We start from the raw sequence: 22,594 nt of genomic DNA, 5'->3' as shown, positions 1-22,594 counted from the left end.
GACTCCTGCTCTCTCAAAGCCCCAAGGATAAAATGTCATTCTCTAAATGACTCAGATTTTGAAAGCTAATAGAGTTTGTCCTGTGGGTTTTAGGAATTGTTTTGGTCCCTGAAACCCAGTTTTCCTTTCAGTTTCTCCCTATGGCAATGGGAATGTTTATCCTATGACTGTCCCTCCGTTGTATATTGGAAGCAGATAACTTGTTCTAAGTTTCACAGTCCACAGCCAGAGGGGAATTTTGCTTTAGGACAAGACAACACATGTGACTGATTTTGATGGGATCTTATATTTAACTATTTTTACTGAAATGATTTAAGTTTTTGTGATATTGTGATGGGATGAATGTATTTTGTATTTGGAAAGATCATGTCACTTTGGGGTCCAGGGGGTGGAATGTGCCAGTTTGGATGTATTGTGTCCCTCAAAACGCCATGTTCTTTGATGTAATCTTGTGGGGGGAGATGTATTAGTATTGATTAGGTTGGAATCTTTGGATTAGGTTGCTTCCATGGAGATGTGACCCACCTAACTGTGGGTAATACCTCGGATTAGATTATTTCCATGGAGGTGTGGCTCCACCCATTCTGCATGGGTCTTAATTAAATCACTGGAGCACCATAAGAGCTCAGACAGAAAGAGCTAGGTGCTGCAGCCAATAGAGACATTTTGGAGATGGCCATTGAAAGTAGACTTTTGCTACTCCAGAGTTTGCCTGGGAGAAACTAAGAGAACAACCCCAGATGCCTAGAGAGAAATGCCCTGGGAGAAAGCCATTTTGAAACACAACCTGGGAGCAAAGGAAGAAGACACCACCCACATCCCTTCCCAGACAACAGAGGTGTTCCAGACGCCATGGACTATTCTGTGAAGGTACTCTATTATTGAAGCCTTAGCTTAGACACTTTTTATGGCCTTAAGACTATAACTTTGTAACTAAATCAACCCCCTTTATAAAAGCCAATCCATTTCTGATATTTTTCATAACGGCAGTGTTCTAGTTTGCTAATGCTGCCAGAATGCAAAATACCAAAGATGGATTGGCTTTTAGAAAATGGTGTTTATTTGGTTACACAGTTACAGTCTTAAGGCCATAAAGTGTCCAAGGTAATATATCAACAATCGGGTACCTTCACTGAAGGATGGCCAATGGTGTCTGGAAAACCTCTGTTAGCTGGGAAGGCACGTGGCTGGCATCTGCTCCAAAGTTCTGGTTTCAAAATGGCTTTCTCCCAGGACGTTCCTCTCTAGGCTGCAGTTCCTCAAAAATGTCACTCTCAGTTGTTTTGGGGCTGTTTGTCCTCTCTTAGCTTCTCTGGAGCAAGAGTCTGCTTTCAATGGCCATCTTCAAACTGTCTCTCATCAGCTGCTCCTGTGCTTTCTTTAAAGTGTTCCTCTTGGCTGTAGCAGCTTGCTCCTTCTGTCTGATCTTATATAGTGATCCAGTAATTTAATTCAGAACCACCCTGAGTGGGTGTGCCAACACCTCCATGGAAAATTATCCAATCAGTCATCACCCACAGGTGGGTGGGGTACATTTCCATGGAAACAAAGAGTTATAATTTAATTAACACTGATAGGTCTGCCCACACAAGATTACATCAAAGATAATGGCATTTGGGGGGACATAATACATTCAAACTGGCACAGGCAGCATTAGCAAACCAGAACAATGAACCAATATTATTATAATTATATTACTAACTCCAGCCATAGTTTACATTAGGGTTCTCTGTGGCAACTTACAACTCACTGGCCTTGAGTATAACTCTATGTTGTATTACATCATTTCCCCATGTTCATATAGTTTCAAGACACGAGAAGTGTCCTCTTGTTACTGAAAACCACTGACTTACCTAATATTCAAAATATCTTATAAGTATCCTTTAGATTTTGTGTTAATATTGGTTTACCCTGATTTCATCCTTACATGTGACTGTACAAAGTACTAGCGACTTCTGCTGCCTCCAATCAACTTGTTTCCACTCTGTAATCCTGTCACATACATGACATAAAAATGAAAATAAAAATTACCTTCTAATATAGCCATGTTTTCAAATAGATTAGTTTCCTTATATAGTATTTACTTATACTTACTGCATAAACATCATGGATTGATTTTTTTTCCAATTAAAAAGATACTACCTAGGTATGACTTTGAAAAAAAAAAAACTTAGAAACTTGAGTCATTTCTCAAAAATAAACTGTTATTTAGGTTTTCAATTTTTAGCTTCTCGTGCTTATAAAGAATCTTAGATGGTTGATTTCAAGACAGTTAATAACCCTAAAGCCAGATTTATTCCTACATGTATATAATCCATTCTGCTCGCTTCAGAAAAGACATGTATTTTCACTGAATTCCCAGTCACAAAACTAAATTACCTTCGAAAATTAACACTTTTGTGTTAATTGTCTCAGAACTGTCAGTTCAGTTTTAGATGGCTATCTAGTCGTCATACAGAACAGACTATATTTTCAGAAACGTCAATGTTAAGGCAAATTTGTGAGATAAGCAGCCCGTAGGGTAACGCCTCCGAGAGAACTGAGGACGAGTGCGGCAGCTGCCCCGGCCTTCCTTGACCAACCACTCTGAAGTAATCACTATCACATTATCCTATTTTAATTTTCTGTATAGTACTTATCGCTATCTGATGACGTAACGAGCCTCTGCTCACGGCGGGCGCGGATGACGTAACGAGCGCGCCACTGCTCACGGCGCACGCGGATGACGTAACGAGGGCGCCACGATTCGAGGAGTTCAGAGCTGCTTCCACGTGAGTATGGCTTGCGGGCTAATGGCCTAGCGTCCTTTCCCCGGTGTATCCCCGCGCCACTCACTCCAAGCCTGGCCCGGGCCTCTCCTGTTTCCCCACTAGGCCAAACGGCGTCTGGTAGGGACCTGCGTGCTTGCTTTCTGCAGGCGACCATTTGTGTCATGCGCGGGTTCGGTAGACGCCGGGAAGGGACGGTCCCGCGTAAACTGAGGCTTCCATCTCCCATTAGTTCATACAAAAAACCTGTCCTCGACCTATTTTGGTGTCAGGCACCAGGCTAGTTGTTGGCGATACAGCCATGATCCAGACAAGCCCTGCCCTGCGCCCCTGGAGTTTACATTTCACTGGGAGTGTGACGGAGGAAAAGCAAGTGGCTTAATAAAGAAAATGATTTCAGGGTGTGAAGAGATTATGCTGTGGAGAACAACAATGAGGGACCTAACTTTAGAAAAGGTGATCCAGCCTGTGGTGGGAGCTCTGAGAGAAAAGGAGGAATCAAGACTGATTTGGCAGGAGCTCGGGGTGGGGGTGTTGGGGAGTGGAGAGACAGGAGTCCATTCATTCAGTCAACGAGCTTTATTGGGGGGGGCGGGTTAAGGGGCGACCAAGCAGCTACAGTTCTTACCTATGTAGACTTTCTTCTAGTGATGAAGGTAAAGCAAAAAATAAAGTATCAGATAGTGATAAGTACTATATAGAAAATTAAAATAGGGTAATGTGATAGTGACTACTTCAGAGTGGTTGGTCAAGGAAAGCCTTTCCAAGGAGGTGAATTTCATCTGATATCCCAATAATAAGAAAAAGCCTTCGTCATGCAGATATCAAGTGGAAAAAATGCCTTCTAGCACCAAGTTTAGAAATTTGGAGGAATAGAAAGGAAGCCAGTGTGACTGGCACATTGTGGACGAGGAGAGATAGGTTTGGAGAGGTAGGCAGGGGCCAGAACAGTAAGGCTTTGCAAGCAATATCTTATGTGATGGCAAACCATGTTCTTATTTATGCTAACATGTGGCTAATGGATTGCTGTTTAGCAGGAGTAAAATTTGGGGGACTGGGCAGGAAGCCAATGTCATTAGTCCAGGCGAATGGTGGTGGTGTCTTGGACTAGCATGATAGTGATAGAGATGAAGAGAATTGGAGAGATTTCAAATATGTTTGGAAATAGAGTCGACACAGCTAACTTACTGATGGGTTGATTGGGTGTGTGGAGGGATGAAGGAAAGAATTAAAGTTGACTGTGTTTTTGGCTTGAGGAACTGGTTAGATGATGATAGTGTTTATTGAGATGGAGAAGACCAGGGGAACAGCAGGTCTGGAGAAATAAGACAACAGGATTTCTGTTTTGGCCCTTCCAGGCTATTTCCAGTATCTGAGATATCCATGTGAGGTGTCATATAAATATTTGAATGTACTAGTCTGGAGTTTGAGGGATAGTCAGAGCTGAAGAAAATGATGGAACCCATTGACAAGTATTAGCTTGAACCATATAAAATTTATATAGTTTGGCCAAAAATGGTTGAATTTCAGCAATTGCATGTGGTTCAGCCTGTTCATACATCTAAAGGTACAGGACTGGATGAGATCACTTAAGGAAAAGCGTGCAGTAAGATGGAAGCTCAGGACAGCGCTCTGGGCACCCAATGCTTGGAGGCTGAGCAGTACAGGCAACTGAGAAGGAAGAATATCAGGAGAGTGTGGTGTCATCAAAGCCAAGAGAGGAAGGTGTTTTCAAGAAGTAGGGGATGAATAAACCAAATGCTGCTGAGAGGTAGTGAGATAACAGTTAAGTGGCTTTGGGATTGGCAACATAGCGATCCTTGGTGACCTTGACTGGAGTAGTCAAAGCATTGATTTAGCTTTGAATAAGTTCAGCTGGAGATGCCTAAGAGTCATTCAAGAGGAGATATCAGGCAGTGAGCTTCCTTCCCCCTGCTTCATTGGGAAGAGGCAGTAGATAGCTCACATCTGTGAGCCCAAATGTGTGATCATGTTTGAATGAATGATGCAGATCAGAAGGCCTCAGCACTGCTGAGGAAGGAGGTTCTCTGCAGGCTGGACAAGGAGAACTTCACAGAGTAGGTGGGGAGGCTTTGGATAGGATGGGGGTGGGGGGTAAGCACAGGTATTCCAGGAGGGGAGCAAAGGAAGAGCCAAGAGGCCAGGCAGGGTTTGGTTAAGAAAGCAAGGCCCCTGCTGAGAGCACTGGGATAAGAAGTTGGAAAGGATAGATTTGGAGGGCCTTTGAATGAAAGGCTAAAGGCTTTGGATTTACTTTGAGCAGGGACATAATATGATGAACGTTGAAGTAGAGGAGCTGTCAGTGAACTTCATGAGCCACGCCCAGTCCAGCTCATCCTCCAGGTTAATGTTCAGACGTTTCTCCCAGAAAGTCTTTCCCAACTCCTGAAATGCTGGGTTGGTACCTACAGTCCTTTGATCTGGACTGGAAATGTCTGGGTCCTTGCCTGCCTCCCTCAATACTATGTAAGCTCTTTGAGGGCAGAGATGGTTCCTGACTTATTCATAGCTCTGTTCCTAAGGCCCTGCCTGGGGCCCAGCACAGTGCAGGTACTCAAGGAACATTTATTTTTCAGGGTTAGTTAAAATTCCCAAGGTTGTATTTTTTAGGTTACCCTCATCTCTCTGCATACCCCTCTTACTTCACCCCACCCCATCCCTGTTGCCTCCCAAGCCTCAATTGTCCTTGAAACTTGAAATCAGTTCAACAGGTAAGCTGTGGTTAATGTTATTTTTTTAGGAACCCAACTCCTCTCTCCAGCCAGGGACACCTGCGGAGATGTCCCCCGTCCTCCACTTCTATGTCCGTCCCTCTGGCCATGAGGGGGCATCCTCTGGACTCACTCGGAGGAAGCTGCAAGGAAAACTGCCAGAGCTGCAGAGGGTGGAGACAGAGCTGTGCTACAATGTGAACTGGACAGGTTGGGCCTGGGTATTGGATTCTTGCGAGAGGTATCCCAGTGCCAGGGGCACTGTCTCATGGTGTCCTTGTCCCAACTCCCTGCAGCTGAGTCTCTCCCAAATGCTAAGGAGATGAAGAAGCTGACGTGGCTGTTTGGCTGCCCCTTGTTGCTGGATGATGTTGCTCAGGAGTCCTGGCTCCTTTCCAGCCCCAATGACCTGCTGTTGGAGGTCGGGCCTAGGTAAGTGTCTTGCCCTGCAGCAGCTTATGTTGATTCCAGAGAACAGCGTCCCTTTCAAACGCAACTGCCTACCCCTTCCTCTTTGTTCCTCTACTTGCTCCCCTTGTGATTCTTGGGAGATTTTTTTTTTCCTTCGCCTCATCCTACCTCCCTGGCTAGGGAGCCATGCACATGCCTTTTCCGTTTGGGAAGATGCTTTTGACCGAGCCAGATCCCAGGAATGTTTTGGAAATAAAATAAGTTGCATTCTGAGAAGTTGAAATCCAAGTAGTTTTGCTGCTAGATGGCTTGATTTGAGCAACCTTTAAAAGGAGATTTCTTGGTGTTCTGGCCAGGCTGAAGGCCAGTGGTAGGGGGCAGAGGTGGGAGGCTGGCTGGACAGCGGTGGGCAGCATCTGCCACCCCAGCTGGCTGGCAGGATCTCAGGATGGCCTGCCTGGTGCTCTCTGGTCCTGACCGTCCGGCCCCCTCGGCAGGCTGAACTTCTCCACCCCGATGTCCACCAACATCGTGTCAGTGTGCCAGGCTGCCGGCCTGGGGGCTGTGGATCGTGTGGAAACTACCCGGCGCTACCGGCTCTCGGTGAGGCAGTGGGGGATCAGGAGGAGGAGGCAGGTCAGAGATGAGAGATTAGGTTCTGAACTCTAGACAAATAATGGCAGAAGCAAAGGGAGGACTTCCTGGCTTAGGCCTGCCCTGTGTGGTTGTGCAGGTTTTTCACTGCCTCAAGGACTGGGGCATCCTGACATGGACTCATGTCTGGAAGGGGCATCTCTTTCTTATCTGCTCAGAGGTGCCATATGGGCTAGCACTGGCTTGGTCCTGCATGACGTGGAGGGCCGAGAGCAGCCAATTCTCTCCACCCCTGTTTGTGTCTTTCCCCCCAGTTTGCCCACCCCCCTTCAGCTGAGGTGGAGGCCATCGCTCTGACTACACTGCATGACCGGATGACAGAGCAGCACTTCCCCGTCCCCATCCACAGCTTCGCCCCTGGGAACCTCCCAGCACCTCTCAGCGGCCCTATCAACATACTAGCCGAGGGCCGGCCCGCCCTGGAGAAGGCCAACCAGGAGCTAGGTGAGCAGGGGTCCCTGGGAGGGCAGTGGGCAGCCAGGATGGGGTAGGGGGTGCCGAGGCCTGGGATACAGCATGTGAGTCCAGCAGTCATTTCTGGGGTTTGTTTCCTAAGGTCTGGCCTTTGACTCTTGGGACCTGGATTTCTACACCAAGCGCTTCCAGGAGCTGCAGCGGAACCCCAGCACTGTAGAGGCCTTCGACTTGGCTCAGTCCAACAGGTGGGCAGGAACGGGACAGGAGGGCCCATGGAGCCTGTAGAGATCGGAAGGGAAAACCTCAAGGCCTCACTTTTATGGTGCTCCCATGGCCTGGAGGACTTCCTGGGTCTGCTTGAGGGCCTGGGCGCCCTGGTTATCTGGTAGTTTACATGCACGTCGTGGTTTGATCTTCACTTTGGCTCTGGGTAATCCACAGGGACTGGTTGCTTAAAGGTCAGGCCTTTTTGGTATATATTTTGACTTGTTATCTAAGTATGAGTTGGCTGTCCCTCTGCTGTTAAGTATTGTTAGATGTTGAATGCTGGTGAGAAGATACACCAAGGCCTGAGAAATGACCCAGTGTTCCCACCCTGCTCCCTCCCCATCACCCCCTGCAGTGAGCACAGCCGGCACTGGTTCTTCAAGGGTCAACTCCACGTGGACGGGCAGAAGCTGGCCCACTCGCTGTTTGAGTCCATCATGCACACCCAGGCATCCTCCAACCCCAACAATGTCCTCAAGTTCTGTGACAACAGCAGGTGGGCTGTGCCCTCGGCTGGGGTGACCTCAGGCCAGGGGGAGGGGAGGCCCCACACCCCGGCGGGGTTGGTGGCCAATTCCAAGAAGGAAGTAGGGTCCAGAACAATGCGTCCGCAGTGCCATCCAGGGAGAGGAAGTCAGGTTTCTGCGGCCCGAGGACCCCACTCGGCCAAGCCGCTTCCGGGAGCAGCAGGGGCTGAGACACGTTGTCTTCACAGCAGAGACACACAACTTCCCCACAGGTGAGCTGGGTCCCGGGAGGGATGAGGGAGATGAGAATATGGCAGGCTGGAGGAAACAGGCAGGCAGGCTGGTTATGCTGCTTTTTGATGGACGTGTTCAAAGATGGGGCTCATCTCAGTGGTACCCACACCTCTCCCTCTCTCTCTTTACAGGGGTAGCGCCCTTCAGCGGTGCGACCACGGGCACAGGGGGCCGCATCCGAGATGTCCAGTGCACAGGCCGTGGAGCCCACGTGGTGGCTGGCACTGCTGGCTATTGCTTTGGAAACCTGTACATCCCAGGTCCCTTCTCTCTTCTCCTCACTTTGCCTTCCAGGGCCCTTGTCCTGGCAAGCAAAGCACCAAAATACACTTGTAGAACTAAGTCGAAGGGTCGTCATCCTGGGGATGACCTTTTCTGGGGAGGGAGGGCTCTGGAGAGCTGGCCACTCTCCTACTGTGATTAGAAGGAATACAGGCCAGGGGACACCTAGGTTCTCAGACCAGCAGTGCAGAACTTCAGTTTTCTTTATAAACAAGCATCCACTCTGTAAGAAAAGATGATGCTGGGTTGGTCTTATGCCCATTACCTGTCCCAGAATCCAGTTTCTTAGAAAATCTTCAGAATTTCTAAGATCTCAAGAGTCAAGAGGGAAGGCTAGTGTGGGAGCAAGACCAATGCATTACTGAAGGTTCTCGATGTTCTTAAAATGGAACTTCCTAAACTGGAACATTCCACCTGTGGGGCTGGTCCCTGGTGGCTTGGACTCATCCTGAAGGACCCTGGCTCCTCCATCTTCTGTCTTGACAGTCCATCCAACTTTCTTCTTCCCTCCCAGGTTACACTCTGCCCTGGGAGGATCCCAGCTTCCAGTATCCTGGGAACTTTGCCCGGCCCCTGGAGGTTGCCATTGAAGCCAGTAATGGGGCTTCTGACTACGGCAACAAGTTTGGGGAACCGGTGCTGGCAGGTGAGGGTGTGTGTTTGTTGGGGGAGGAGGAGGGGTGTGTGGTAACAGACACCTAGTCCCAGAGGGTCTTTTAGGTAGGATGTGGGACCTGGGGTTGCCACATGCAGTGAGTGCTGGGGGTCTGGGTGACCTGTCACTATCCCCCGCCCCCCTCTGATGTCCGTGTTCCAGGTTTTGCCCGCTCCTTGGGCCTCCAGCTGCCTGATGGCCAGCGGCGCGAGTGGATCAAGCCCATCATGTTCAGTGGGGGCATCGGGTCCATGGAAGCTGCACACGTAGGCAAGGAGCCCCCAGAGCCAGGTAAGAGCCTGCCACCTTTCTCTGGACCCAGCCAGCTTTCTCCCCAGCACGTGGCAGCTGCAGGAGGGGAATTGCAAAGGTATTTCAGCTCCTTGGTTAGTCTTTTTTTCCATCCATTTTCATTGTCATAACATGTATACAACCTAAATGCTTGGTTGGTTTTGAATCTCTCAGCTCATTTCTCTTCTTCCAAATACAAGGTTTCAAGACAGGCCAGGGCTTGATGCCACCGGGGCATCTGTCCTCGCCCCAGCCCTTGTGGTTCTGGGTCACCTTAAGTAAAGGCAGCCTGTGGTTTTGTCAGTCTCTGCTGGGCGCCAGGGGCACTTATCTCTGAGCTCAGCTCAATCGAGCAAACATTTATTGAGCACTCGTGCTGGGCGCTATGCTAAGTGCTGTGGCAGAATCCAGATAAAGCCCAGGGCCCATTTATTAAAAAGGTAACCCAGTCACATGCTTCAAAATTCAAAAGGCAAAAGAGGTTATACAGTGAAAACTCTCCTACTCCTGCCCCCCAGCCACCCCACGGCCCTCCCTAGAGATACCCAGTGGTTATTTGTGTATCCTCCCAGGGGTATTTTGTGTGTATATAAACAGATTCTTAGGTCTGTTTCTCCCTTGTCTTAAACAAATAGCATACTGCACGCCCCTTTTTTCAGATAACCACTTTATTGAAACATAATTCACATACCATAAGGTTCACCCTAAATCAATCACTGCTTTTCATTTCAGAACAGTTTCATTACCCCAAAAAGAAACCATTAGCAGGACCAACCCCTATTCTCCCCTTCACCCAGTCCCTGGCAGCCACTAATCTAGTCTACTTTCTGTCTCTGTGGATTTGCCTATTCTGGACTTTTCATAAAAATGAATCATGTAATACATGGTCTTTGTAACTAACTGGCTTCTGTTAGCAATATTTTTGAAATTCATCCACGTTATACTATAACATGCATTAGTACTTCATTCCTTTTTAGAGGGCAGTAATATTCCTGTGTGTGGCTATACCATTTTTGTTTACCCATTCATTAGTTGCAGGACACTTGGGTTCTTTCAGCACTCTGGATTTTATGAATTTGTGTACATGTTTTTGTATGAACATACATGTTTCACTTCACATACCGGGTCATATAGTAACTCTTAACGTTTTGAGGAATCGCAGAACTGTTTTCCAAGATAGCTGCACCATTCTACATTCCCACCAACATTTATTTGAGGGTTCCAGATTCTCCACACCCACCTCAACTCTTGTTATTATTCATCTTTTTTATCCTAGTGGGTGTGAAGTATCACATTAGGGTTTGGATTTGTGTTTCCCTAAGGTGGTGCTATTGAGCATCCTTTCATGTGCTTATTGGTGATTTATCTTTGGAGAAATATCTATTCAGATCCTTTGCCCCTGTTGTGAATTAGGTTATTTGTCTTTTATAGTTGAGAGTTGTGAGAGTTCTTTGTATATTCTGAATGCAAGTCCCTTATCCATTAGAGGTTTCTTCTATTCTGTGATTGTCTTTTCACTTTCTTGATGCTGTCCTTTTGAAATTTTGATTAAAAAAATTATATTTTTAATTGTAAAATATACATCACATAAAAATAATTTTAGCCGTTTTAAGAGGACAGTTCTTTGACATTAAGTACAACGACAATGCTATGGAAATTTCACCACTATTTCCAGACTATTTTCATCATCCTAAACCAAAACTCATAATTATTTAGCAATTACTCCCCATTCTCCCCTCTTGCCACCCCTGCTAGCCACTGTTCTGCCTCTGTCTCTATGTTATTTCATATAAGAAAACATCACACAATGTCTGTCCTTTTCAGGCTGGCTTATTTCACTCGACCTGATATCTTCACGGTTCATCCATGTTGTATCATGTACTAGGCACTTCACTTCTTTTTACGGCTGAATGATAGTCCATTGTGTGGCTATACCACATTTTGTTTCTTTGTCAGTGGACACTTGGGTTGCTTCTACCTTTGGGCTTTTGTGAATAATGCTGCAATGAGCATTGGTGTCCAAATATCTGTCCATGTCCCTGCTTTCAATTCTTTAGGGTATGGAGTGAATTGTCAGGTCATATGGTAATTCTGTGTTTAAGTTTCTGAGGACCTGCAGAACTGTTTTCCATGGTGGCTGCACCATTTTACATTCCCACCAGCAATGTTCAAGGGTTCCTGTTTTCCTCCTTGCCAGTAATTCTCAGGTTTTTAATTTTTTTTAATAATAACCTTTCTAGTGTATATGAAGTAGTATCTCATAGTTTTAATTTGCATTTCTCTAATGGCTAATGATGTGGAGCATCTTTTCTTATACTTATTTGCCTTTTGAATATCATCTTTGGAGAAATGTCCATTCAGATCCTTGGCTTATTTTTAAATTGGCTTGTTTGTCTTTTTTGTTTGTTGTTGAGTTGTAGGAGTTCTTTATATATTCTGTATATTAAACCCTTATCGTGACATATGGTTTCCAAATATTTTCTCCCATTCTGTAGGTTGTCTTTTCACTTTCTTGATGCTGTTCTATGATGCACAAAAGTTTTTAATTTTGTTGAGGTCTCACTTTATCTAATTTCTCTTGTTGTTGCTCGTGTTTTTGGTGTAAAATCTAAAAATCCGTTTCCTACTAGAAGGTCCTGAAGATATTTTCCTATATTTTCTCCTAAGAGTTTTATAGTATTCACTCTTACATTTAGGTCTTTGATCCATTTTTAATTAATTTTTGAAAATGGTGAGAGACGGGTCCACATTCTTTCTTTTGCATGTGGATTTCCAGTTGTCCCAGCACCAAAAAGACTATTCTTTCCCCATTCGGTGGACTTGGCCCCCTTGTCTAAAATCAACTGGCCATAAATGTATGGGTTTACCCCTGCGTTCTCACTTCTATCCCATTGATTTATATATTTGTCCTTATACCAGTACCACACTCCTTACTGTAGCTTTGTGGTAACTTTTGAAATCAGGACGTGTGAGTCCTCCAATTTGTTCTTTTTCAAGATTGTCTTGGCTCTTCGGGGCCCCTTACAATTCCATATGAATTTGAGGATCAGCTGTTCCATTTCTGCCAAAAAAGGCTGCTAGAATTTTGCTGGGGATCGCATTGAATTTGTAGATTGCTTTAGGCGTTGTTGACATCTTAACAATATTAAGTCTTCCAATCCAAGAAAAGGGGATGTGCTCCCATTTATTTAGATCTTTAATTTCTTTTAGCAATATATTACAGTTTTCAGCGTCCAAGTCTTTCACCTCCTTGGTTAAATTTATTCCTAGATATTTTATTCATTTGATGCTATCATAAATGGAATTGTTTTCTTGACTTCTTTTTCAGATTGTTCATTACTGGTGTATAGCAACCCATGTGACTTCTTGTTTATGTTGAATCCTGCAATTTTGCTGAATTTGTTTATTAGTTCTAGGAGCTATCTTGTGGATTCTTTGTAATTTTCTGTATATATAGGAACATGTCATCTGTGCTTAGGGATAATTTGACTTCTTCTTTTCCAGTTTAGATGCCTTCTATCTCTTGCCTGATTGTTCCAGCTAGAACTTCCTATACAATGTTGACTAACAGTGGTGATGGGGCATCCTTGTCTTGTTCCTGATCTTAGAGAGAAGCTTTCAGTCTTTCACTATTGAGTATGATATTTCCTGTGGGTTTTTCATAAATGCCCTTTATCATGTTGAAAAAATACCCTTCTATTCCTAATTTTCTGAGTGTTTTTAATCATGAAAGGACATTGGGTTTTGTCAAATGCCTTTTCTGTATCAATTGAGATGATCATACATGTTGTTTCCCTTCATTGTATTAATGTGATATATTACATTGATTTTTTTCTTACATCGAACCATTCTTGCATTCCTGGAATAAATCCCACTTGGTCATGGTGTGTAATCCTTTATACATATTGTTGGATTCAGCTTGCCAGTATTTTGTTGAGGATTTTTGCATCTATATTCATAAGGGATATTAGTCTGTATTTTTCCTTTCTTGTACTGTTTTTTTTCTGGCTTTGGTATCAGGGTTATTTTGCTGCCCTTATAGAGTGAGTTGGGAAGTAATTCCTCCTCTTCTGTTTTTCAGAAGAGTTGGAGAAGGACTGGTGTTAAATCTTGTTAAATGTTTTGATAGAATTCAGCAGTGTAACCATCTAGTCCTGGTCTAATATCAGCTGGACTTACATCTGCACAATTCCTTGCATTAGGGGCCTCTGGTGATGGCTTCTCCCGTGTTCTGATTCTGCCCCCCTTCCTTCCTCACAGGCATGGATGTTGTAAAGGTGGGGGGTCCTGTCTACAGGATTGGAGTCGGGGGTGGCGCTGCTTCCTCTGTGCAGGTGAGCGGGGACAGCTGAAGACGCAGACTCCGCCACAGTGCCGGGCGGCCCCCTGCTTGGCTGGGGAGCAGGAGTTCCCAGCCTCCCTGAGCCGAGCCCTGTCCTGTGTTCCTCTAGGTGCAGGGAGACAACGCCAGTGATTTGGACTTCGGTGCTGTGCAGCGGGGAGACCCAGAGATGGAACAGAAGATGAACCGGGTGATCCGGGCTTGTGTGGAGGCGCCTGGGGGCAACCCCATCTGCAGCCTGCACGATCAGGGTGCCGGTGGCAACGGTGAGGAAGGGGCTGGGATGAGGGACCAAAACCTGCTGGGACTCCTGTTTGGTTTAGGAAGAGGCAGCGATGAGCTCAACCAGCCACCCAGATGTGCATCCCATTCTCTACCCCATATGTATTCTGAACAGGTTCAAGGTGGGGGTGGCAGCCTTCTGCCATGGGACGGCTGGTGGTGAGGAGGCAGCAGGGACCCACAGAATTAAGAGCTCATTTGGAGGCTGGGGACTGATCTTTGCTGGCCTGGTGCTGGCCACAGCCAAATCACCACCTCTCTCTGCTAACCCTCTCACCAGGTAATGTCCTGAAGGAACTGAGTGACCCAGCTGGAGCCGTCATTTACACCAGCCGCTTCCAGGTGGGTCTCGTCCCTGAAGCCCCGGCTCCTGCCAGCCCAGCCAGCCTTCTCAGCAGCTCCCCGAGACTTGGGAGTGCTCTCTGACCCTTTGCTTTCCTCCCATGCCCCCATGGATGGACAGCTCGGGGACCTAACCCTGAATGCCTTGGAAATCTGGGGGGCTGAGTACCAGGAGTCAAATGCGCTTCTGCTGCGGCCCCCCGAGCGGGACTTCCTGCGTCGTGTCAGTGCCCGGGAACGCTGCCCAGCTTGCTTCGTGGGCACCATCACCGGCAACAAGAGAGTGCGTCAGCCCAGGGCATCATGACAGACGCCGTGGGCAGGGGCTGGAGGGAAAGCAGTGAGAGGAGAATAGGAGGCAGTGGCAGACACTCAGGGGGCAGGATGTAGGAGGTGGGGAGGGGGCAGGACTCAATAGGGGAAGCAAAAAAAGGGGTGAAGGAGCATTTTGGCCCCGATTTCTCGGGGTGTTCACTGCTGGTGCTTCCCTGTCTCATTCCCCCGGTGTCTGCAGATAGTGCTGGTGGATGATCGGGCGTGTCCTGGAGGAACAAATGACGAAGGGGATGGCCCACCGACACCTCCCCCCACCCCTGTGGACCTGGAGCTGGACTGGGTGCTGGGCAAGATGCCTCGGAAGGTATGGAAGCGGGAGGAAGTGGTTCTCCCCTCTGTGACCCAGCCCTCAGAACCCCCCTCACCCAGCCTTTGCTTCACCCACCCCTGCCCCCTTCTCTATTTCAGGAGTTCTTCCTCCAGAGGGATGCCCCTGTGCTGCAGCCTCTGGCCCTGCCCCTGGGGCTGAGCGTGCGCCAGGCCCTGGAGCGGGTCCTGAGGCTGCCTGCCGTGGCCAGCAAGCGCTACCTCACCAACAAGGTCCTCCCTGCACCCCAGCTCTGCCCCCTGCCTCCTTGCCCCACTCACCCACCCCCGGCCTCCCACCCGTTGGGACCATTCTGGGGTTCACCAGGCCCTGGAGGAGACCCTGACTGTCTGGTCTCCCTGCTGCCCCTGCTTTGAGTCGGCTCTTGGCTGCATGCTGGGGGAGAGCCGGGCCTCCCACCACCCTGTGTCCTCAGGGGCAAGTGGAGGAGCCCCCTTTCTCCAACCCCACCTGGTTCCGCAGGTGGACCGCTCTGTGGGGGGCCTGGTGGCCCAGCAGCAGTGTGTTGGACCTCTGCAGACCCCCCTAGCAGACGTAGCGGTAGTGGCCCTGAGCCACCAGGAACTTGTGGGGGCTGCGACAGCCCTGGGAGAACAGCCAGTCAAGAGCCTGCTGGACCCCAAGGTCGCTGCCCGGCTGGCGGTAGCCGAAGCCCTCACCAACCTGGTGTTTGCTCTGGTCACTGACCTCCGGGTGAGTCCCCTGCAGCTTCTAGGCCGGAGCCCCAGGCCACACATCCGCTTATCCCCCCTTCCCTTTCCAGGCTCTGACCTCCAGGTCTTCTTGCCACCCCTGGGCTCTGCACATCTTTCTTTCCACCTGACACTGTGTCTCTGTCACTCTGCAGGACGTGAAGTGCAGTGGGAACTGGATGTGGGCAGCCAAGCTCCCAGGGGAGGGCGCAGCCCTGGCCGACGCCTGCGAGGCCATGGTGGCAGTGATGGCAGCCCTGGGCGTGGCGGTGGACGGTGGCAAGGACTCCCTCAGCATGGCTGCCCGGGTGGGCCCTGAGACCGTGAGGGCTCCTGGTGAGGCTGGGGGCTGTGGGGAGAGGGTGAGGAGCTGGGCCTGGGTGGGCGCCTCATTCCCTCCTCACTCCCTCCGCAGGGTCGCTGGTCATCTCGGCCTATGCTGTATGTCCAGACATCACAGCCACCGTCACCCCAGACCTCAAGCATCCTGGAGGGAGAGGTATGGGGTCTTCCTCCTCCTCACTGCACCATGTTCTCAGGGCTTGTTCCGGTTTGCTAATGCTGCTGTTTTGCAAAATACCAGACATGGATTGTCTTTTATAAAGGGGGTTTATTTGGTTACAAAGTTAGAGTCCTAAGACCATAAAGTGTCCAAAGTAAGGCATCAACAATAGGATACCTTCACTGGAGATAGGCCATTGGCATCCAGAAAACCTCTGTCATCTGGGAAGGCACGTGGCTGGTGTCTGCTTGCTCCCAGGTTGCATTTCAAAATGGCGTTCTCCAAAGTGTCAGTTTCAGCCTTCAACAGCCGTCTTCAAAATGTCTCTTTAAGCTGCAGCAATTCCATCTGTGAACTTTTTTATAGGATTCCAGTGATTCAATTAAAACCTACTCGGAATGGGTGGGGTAATACCTCCATGGAAATGATCCAATCAGAGGTCTCGTCCACAGTTGTTTGAGTCACATCTCCATGGAAACACTCAATCAAAGGATTTCAGCCTAATCAACAATAATCCATCTGCCTCCACAAGATTGCATCAAAAAACATGGCGTTTTGGGGGACATAATAGATCCAAACTGGCACAGGGCTTGATCTCTTGTTCAGGGTCTGCTTCACGTTTTCTGGGACTCATAGTCTGGGGGTTCTGTCCACATGCTGGGAACTGGAGGGCTTGTGAGCACTGTGGAATGGAGTCCTCCTAGCTGTCCCTCTCCCCCACCCCTGCACTGTCTCCCAGGCCATCTGCTCTACGTGCCTCTGAGTCCTGGGCAGCACCGGCTGGGAGGCACAGCTCTGGCCCAGTGCTTCTCCCAGCTTGGGGAGCAGCCTCCTGACTTGGACCTCCCTGAGAACTTGGTGCGGGCCTTCAGCACCACCCAGGGGCTGCTGAAAGGTGAGTGAGGCTGGGGGGAGACGGTGCCCATGTGCCAGGCCTGTGCAGGCGTTCAGCAGCCGAGGCCCTGCTCCGGTTCTCTGTGTGTGCCCAGCTCTCCCCAGAAGACAAGGCAGGGCCAGCAGTTTTGGGCCCTGAGGTTGCTGACCCTTTTCTCCTTCCTCCAGACCGCCTCCTCTGCTCAGGCCACGACGTCAGCGATGGAGGCCTCATCACCTGCCTACTAGAGATGGCCTTTGCTGGGAATTGTGGGATAGAGGTGGACGTGCCTGCCCCCGGGATTGATGGTGAGGAACCCAGTGGCTAGACTCAGGCCTGTGCTGCCTTCCCCACACCTGGATCTCCAGGAGCAGCTGCCACATAGCCTGGAGTGTCCCCGACCCCTTTTCCCCAAGTCCCATCCCGTCTCTGGTTGCTGAACCAAACAGCACCCACCATGTTCCCGTCTGCACCCTCTGACGCCCTCCTCATCCCTCCCCACCCTCCCTCCACCCCCTCCCTGCCTGCACTCCCTGGGGCTTTGACCGTACCCTCCTGACTCCATCTGTGAGTCCTGGCTGCGCCCTGTCACCCTGACCCCTGTTGCTTTCCCAGCGCTGCCTGTGCTGTTTGCTGAGGAGCCAGGCCTGGTGCTGGAGGTGCAGGAGGCACACCTGGCCCAAGTGCTGCAGCGTTACCAGGGTGCTGGCCTCCACTGCCTGGAGCTGGGCCGCACGGGCGCTGCTGGGCCCCACGCCCCGGTGAGGAGGAGAGCCATACTCTTTGGAGGAGTTGGGGTTTGGGGGGTGGCAGTGATTCCTCTCTGCCAGCCTCAGAGGGCCTGGGGTTGGGCCCCCTTCCTCCCGGCCCTGGATAAACGTGCCCCTCTCCCTAGGTGCGCGTGTCAGTGAACGGGGCTGTGGTCCTGGAAGAGCCTGTGGGGCAGCTGCGAGCCCTCTGGGAGGAGACGAGTTTCCAGCTGGACCGGCTGCAGGCAGAGCCATGCTGTGTGGAAGAGGAGGAGCGGGGGCTGAGGGAGCGCACCGGGCCCAGCTACTGCCTGCCCCCCGCCTTCCCCAGAGCCTCCGTGCCCCACGAGCTCGGTGAGGGAGTGTGTGTAGGCGGGTGGCTTCCTGGGGTCAGTGGGCCCGACACGTGGAGCCTGGGTGACTGAGCCTTCCTTGGGAAAGGTTTCTGGGGGAAGGAGCTGTCTGTCCAGGACACTCCTCCTCCCCCAGGTGGCCCTGCCCCCCGAGTCGCCATCTTGCGAGAGGAGGGCAGTAACGGAGACCGGGAGATGGCCGATGCCTTCCATCTGGCTGGGTTTGAGGTGAGCAGAGGGTGGCTAGGCCCATTTGGGGACAGGGAACCCCCTCAGGCTGTGTGTGTCCTCTGACACTTCTTTGCTCCGTCCTGCCAGGTGTGGGATGTCACCATGCAGGATCTCTTCTCTGGGGCAATCGGGCTGGACACATTCCGCGGTGTGGCTTTCGTGGGTGGCTTCAGCTACGCAGACGTGCTGGGCTCTGCCAAAGGTCAGCACACCGGCTTCTCACCTCACCCCCGCTGCCCCTTCCTAAAAAGATGCCTTTAGCGCCCGTCTTCCTTGGCTGGGACTCAGCCTCTCACCTCCACGTTTTCCTGGGGAAAGCGGGAGTGTTCAGTCTGGGCCCGATGCCAGCGGAAGGCTTACAGGTAATTTAAATGAGGCAGGTGGGCTGGGAGGGCATGCCCACCTGGAGGGCACATGTCCTGTCTAAAGGGGCAGCCGCTGCTTGGCTCCAGCAGACTGTCCTGTAGGAGAGCTGGGCATCAACATGGTCAGAGCTTTCTATTTTTCAAGAGAAGCCAAAATTCCAGATTTCTATATGAAGTCATATTTTAAAATGTTAGGCAACTAGATAAAAATATTTAAAAATGTTCTGTTGGCCAAGCAAAAAAACTTACCACAGGCCATCTCTGGCTCTGGCCTAAGAATTAATAGCCTGGTAGCCTCTGATCTAAGCAGATAAACCCATTTCTTTGATTGTACAAGGGGTATAGCATTGCATGCTGGGAAGGAAAAACAGCCATCCCCCTTCATTTTCTGCTCCCCCTTTTCTGGGGCCTCTCCAGGTCTCACCCCAACCTCTCTGTTCCTCCTAGGGTGGGCAGCTGCCGTGACCTTTCACCCACAGGCTGGGGCTGAGCTCAGGCGTTTCCGGAAGCGGCCAGACACCTTCAGCCTGGGCGTGTGTAACGGCTGTCAGCTGCTTGCTCTGCTGGGCTGGGTCGGAGGGGACCCCAACAAGGAGGCAGGGCAGACAGACCCCAACTCCTGCCCAGCCCAGCCGGGCCTCCTGCTCCGCCACAACCTGTCTGGGCGTTTTGAGTCTCGCTGGGCCAGCGTGCGAGTGGGGCCCGGGCCAGCCCTGATGCTGCGAGGGATGGAGGGTGCCGTGCTGCCCGTGTGGAGCGCCCACGGGGAAGGTCAGACCCGGGGAGGGTCTTGGCAGGGGCGTGCAGAGGGCACCAAGGATTTCTGCTCTCACATCCCTGCTCCTTCCCTCCCAGGTTATATGGCGTTTTCTTCTCTGGAACTGCAAGCCGAGATCGAGGCCAGGGGCTTGGCTCCGCTGCACTGGGCGGATGATGACGGGAATCCCACCGAACAGTACCCCCTGAACCCCAATGGCTCCCCAGGGGGCGTGGCTGGCGTCTGCTCCCATGACGGCCGCCACCTGGCGCTCATGCCTCACCCCGAGCGGGCCGTGAGGCCCTGGCAGTGGGCGTGGCGACCCCCTCCTTTTGACACTCTGGCCACCTCCCCCTGGCTCCAGCTCTTCCTCAACGCCCGAAAGTGGACCCAGGAAGGAGGCTGCTGAGCAGGCCGGGGAGGCTCACCTGGGCCTGCTAGTTTGTGCCCGAGGTGTCTGCTGCCCTCTCCCCACATCCCCTTCAGGAGCACTTGACATACTCCCAAACTGATCTCGAAGAGTCAAGGACCAAAATGGCAAAACAACACAGCTAATTAGATAATCTGCCCTCTTTTGCCTTAAGCTACTGGATCTGTTTTAAGTTCTGCTTTATCACATTCTGTTCTTCGTAGGCCCAGGAAGCAAAAAGAGCCTGCACTGGAAAGTTAGTTCCTCCCCTTGGCCCCACTTTACCTGGTGATCACCAGGTCATGCCTCCTTTCTCTCTTCTGGGCTCCAAGGGGAAGTACAAAAGCATGCAAATCTGGACCTCTGTGTCTCGGCTGAAAACCAGTAGAAGCCTTCTGGGTTCCTCTTTGAAAATGCTGTGCTGAGCTCAGCATGAGGAAATGTTTGCACGGGCTTCTCTGATGGGGGCTCTGGCTCTGACTCAGGCTGCCCTGGCCCCTGAATGCAGCTTTCCAAACTGAGCAGCTCCTTTTCTGGTGGGAGTGGTCAGCACCCTCACCCCTTGAACTGAGACTAGTAGATTCTAGAACTACCTCTTCCTTCCTGCCCTAGTGTTCCTTGAGTAGCTCCTGTGCTGAGCACTGTCACTGCTTCTAGGGACTTCATGGTCTAGTGGAATTTAAAATCTCTAGCACTTACCATGAGCCAAGCATGTGTAGGCTTTTTATACGTACCCCCACAAGCTTTCAGCAAGGTATGTGCTACCCTTCTTTACAAAGGAAGAATGAAGGTCAAATAAATCACCCAGGGTCACAGAGCTTGTAAGTGAGAGAGCCAGGATTTGATTTCGGGGCTGACTCCCAAGGCCACTTCTTACCCATGTCACATTTCCTCCCCATTGTCCTGCAGTCACATTTCCTGGAAGCACGATTATCAAGTTTTTCTCACTGACAGCTGTCTCTGGTCATCCATTGCTTCCTTTGCACGTGAAGAAGTCACTTCTTCATGCCTGTTACGTAACTCAAGGCAACTTGCCTCCTAATAAAGTTTTTGTAGCTCAAAATTTTGGTTTAAAGAAGTTTCCCTGAGAAGGGGGGCTGGCATCTCAGATGCCTGGGGGCAGCAGGGCCTGGTGGGGAGGTGGGCACAGGTTATCCTGGCAGACAGTGTTCTCAGGAGCAGCCGGAGGATGATGAAACAATGGTGAATTGTGGATGGGGTGAAAATACCTTTTCAGATCTCATGGCTCTGCAAGGCTACCCGTTCTGAGAGATGAACTAGTAAAGGTCATTTTTGACATGTGAACGTTTCTTCCTGATCCTAGAGATAGCTTTTCATTTTAGTTTTAACTTGTAATTTCAAATCAAAAGAGAGAATAGTAAGGAAGCCTCACATATCCACAACCCAAATTTAAAAATTAACTCCTAGCCAGTCATGCTTGATCTATACCCTTAACACATTGTTTTGAAGGAGGCAGGTTTATTATTCCATTTTGGAGATACTACCAAGGCTCAGATATAAAGCTTACTGTTTTGTGCAAAAGTGGAAGGGTGGTATGTGAGGGAACGGGATGGGTTAGCTATCATGGGTAAGCTAGTACATTTTGGAGGTGGAGTGATTTCTGGTTTGGATGTCCAACCTCAGATACCCTCACAGCCAAGTCGGCTCAACTCTGCGTTCCCATCCCGCAGCCACATGACTGTCCTGGGCCCCCACTTTGGTTCCTGTCTTTCCCCATCCATCCCGCTGGGCCCTTTAGCAATTCCCCTACAGGCCCGTTCTCTTCTCTGCCCCTCCTTGCCTTCATAAAAAATCAGCTATCCTCCGAAAACCACTTTTTTCAAAGCTCCTCCAAGCAGTGACTTATTCTCTCAAAGCTGGGGACTTGGAGGTGGGGTCCTCTCTTCCAGACTACTGCTTCTCCAGCCCCCTGGGAAGGAACTTTACACATTTTAGGCTCTTGCTGTTCTATATAACTCACCCCCACCCCTGCCCCTGCCCCCACCCCATGTTCGAATGACTTACCTGTCACTCCTTGTGGAAGAGTGCCAGTTATCTAATACCTCCTCTAGAAATAGAACCCCCAGTAATTTTAGCTGAGCTTTTGGTTGTTCAAAGATGACATCTCCCCGATTTCCTTACAGATGTGACTGAATTCTAGCCAGTGGGAAAGAAAATAACAAATATAACCACCAAGTGTTATTAAAGGAAGGGTGCATACTTCTCTTCAACTGTTCCTGCTTCCTGTTCTCTGGAATGCAGATGTGATGGCTGAAACTCTAACAGTCATTTTGGACCATGAGGTAGCCATGGGAATGGATGCCAAACAAAGTAGAGTAATGGGATAGAGGGAGACTGCGTCTGTTGTCACTGTGGAGTGCCATGTGTGCCCTAGGCAGGCAGGCCCTCTCTGGATGCCTTAAGTGTGAGACAAACTTCTGTCTTGTTTAATTTTGGTGATTGCTGTTACTTGCAGCCAAACTATCTGACTTAACCCTTCCTAACTCCCCCTCAATCTTCAAAGGCATTGGCCTCAGGCTCACATTCTTGCTCTCTACTTCAATCCCTTCCAATATCCTGGATCCATGTCAATGACCGTCTAACACCCTGAACTTTTCTCTGGTGACCTCCGTTCCACCTCAGCCACACCAACTCACCTTGGATTTTGTCATCACCCAGAAATTATCCATCACCTAAATCACTTATTCAAGCACCCTTCCTCTCTGACCGTAACCTCCCTTCCTTCCATTTTGCTTCATCTACCATAGTCTGAGATCTCAAAGTCATCAGGACC

At 49.9% G+C, this 22,594-nt stretch overlaps 1 protein-coding gene across 1 annotated transcript; it reads left to right on the top strand.

The window, feature by feature from the left end:
* The first annotated feature begins 2,717 nt into the window (after positions 1–2,717).
* PFAS (phosphoribosylformylglycinamidine synthase) lies at positions 2,718–20,863 on the top strand. The gene is made up of 28 exons (XM_037809542.1): positions 2,718–2,771; positions 5,530–5,710; positions 5,797–5,932; positions 6,409–6,514; positions 6,820–7,009; positions 7,122–7,227; positions 7,605–7,745; positions 7,864–7,988; positions 8,142–8,270; positions 8,807–8,938; positions 9,110–9,238; positions 13,499–13,572; positions 13,690–13,846; positions 14,143–14,204; positions 14,326–14,487; positions 14,719–14,844; positions 14,949–15,080; positions 15,331–15,561; positions 15,716–15,896; positions 15,976–16,059; positions 16,802–16,957; positions 17,125–17,244; positions 17,552–17,697; positions 17,832–18,039; positions 18,175–18,266; positions 18,357–18,471; positions 19,082–19,405; positions 19,490–20,863. The coding sequence occupies exons 2-28, from the start codon at positions 5,569–5,571 to the stop codon at positions 19,798–19,800; spliced, it is 4,017 nt and encodes a 1,338-aa protein (XP_037665470.1). The 5' UTR covers positions 2,718–2,771; positions 5,530–5,568; the 3' UTR covers positions 19,801–20,863.
* The last annotated feature ends 1,731 nt before the right edge of the window (positions 20,864–22,594 follow it).

The sequence above is a fragment of the Choloepus didactylus genome, chromosome 18 (assembly GCF_015220235.1).
Source record: "Choloepus didactylus isolate mChoDid1 chromosome 18, mChoDid1.pri, whole genome shotgun sequence".
Lineage (NCBI taxonomy): Eukaryota > Metazoa > Chordata > Mammalia > Pilosa > Megalonychidae > Choloepus > Choloepus didactylus.
The sequence above is the reverse complement of the archived record's forward strand: the minus strand, read 5'-3'. Positions and strand labels throughout refer to the sequence as shown.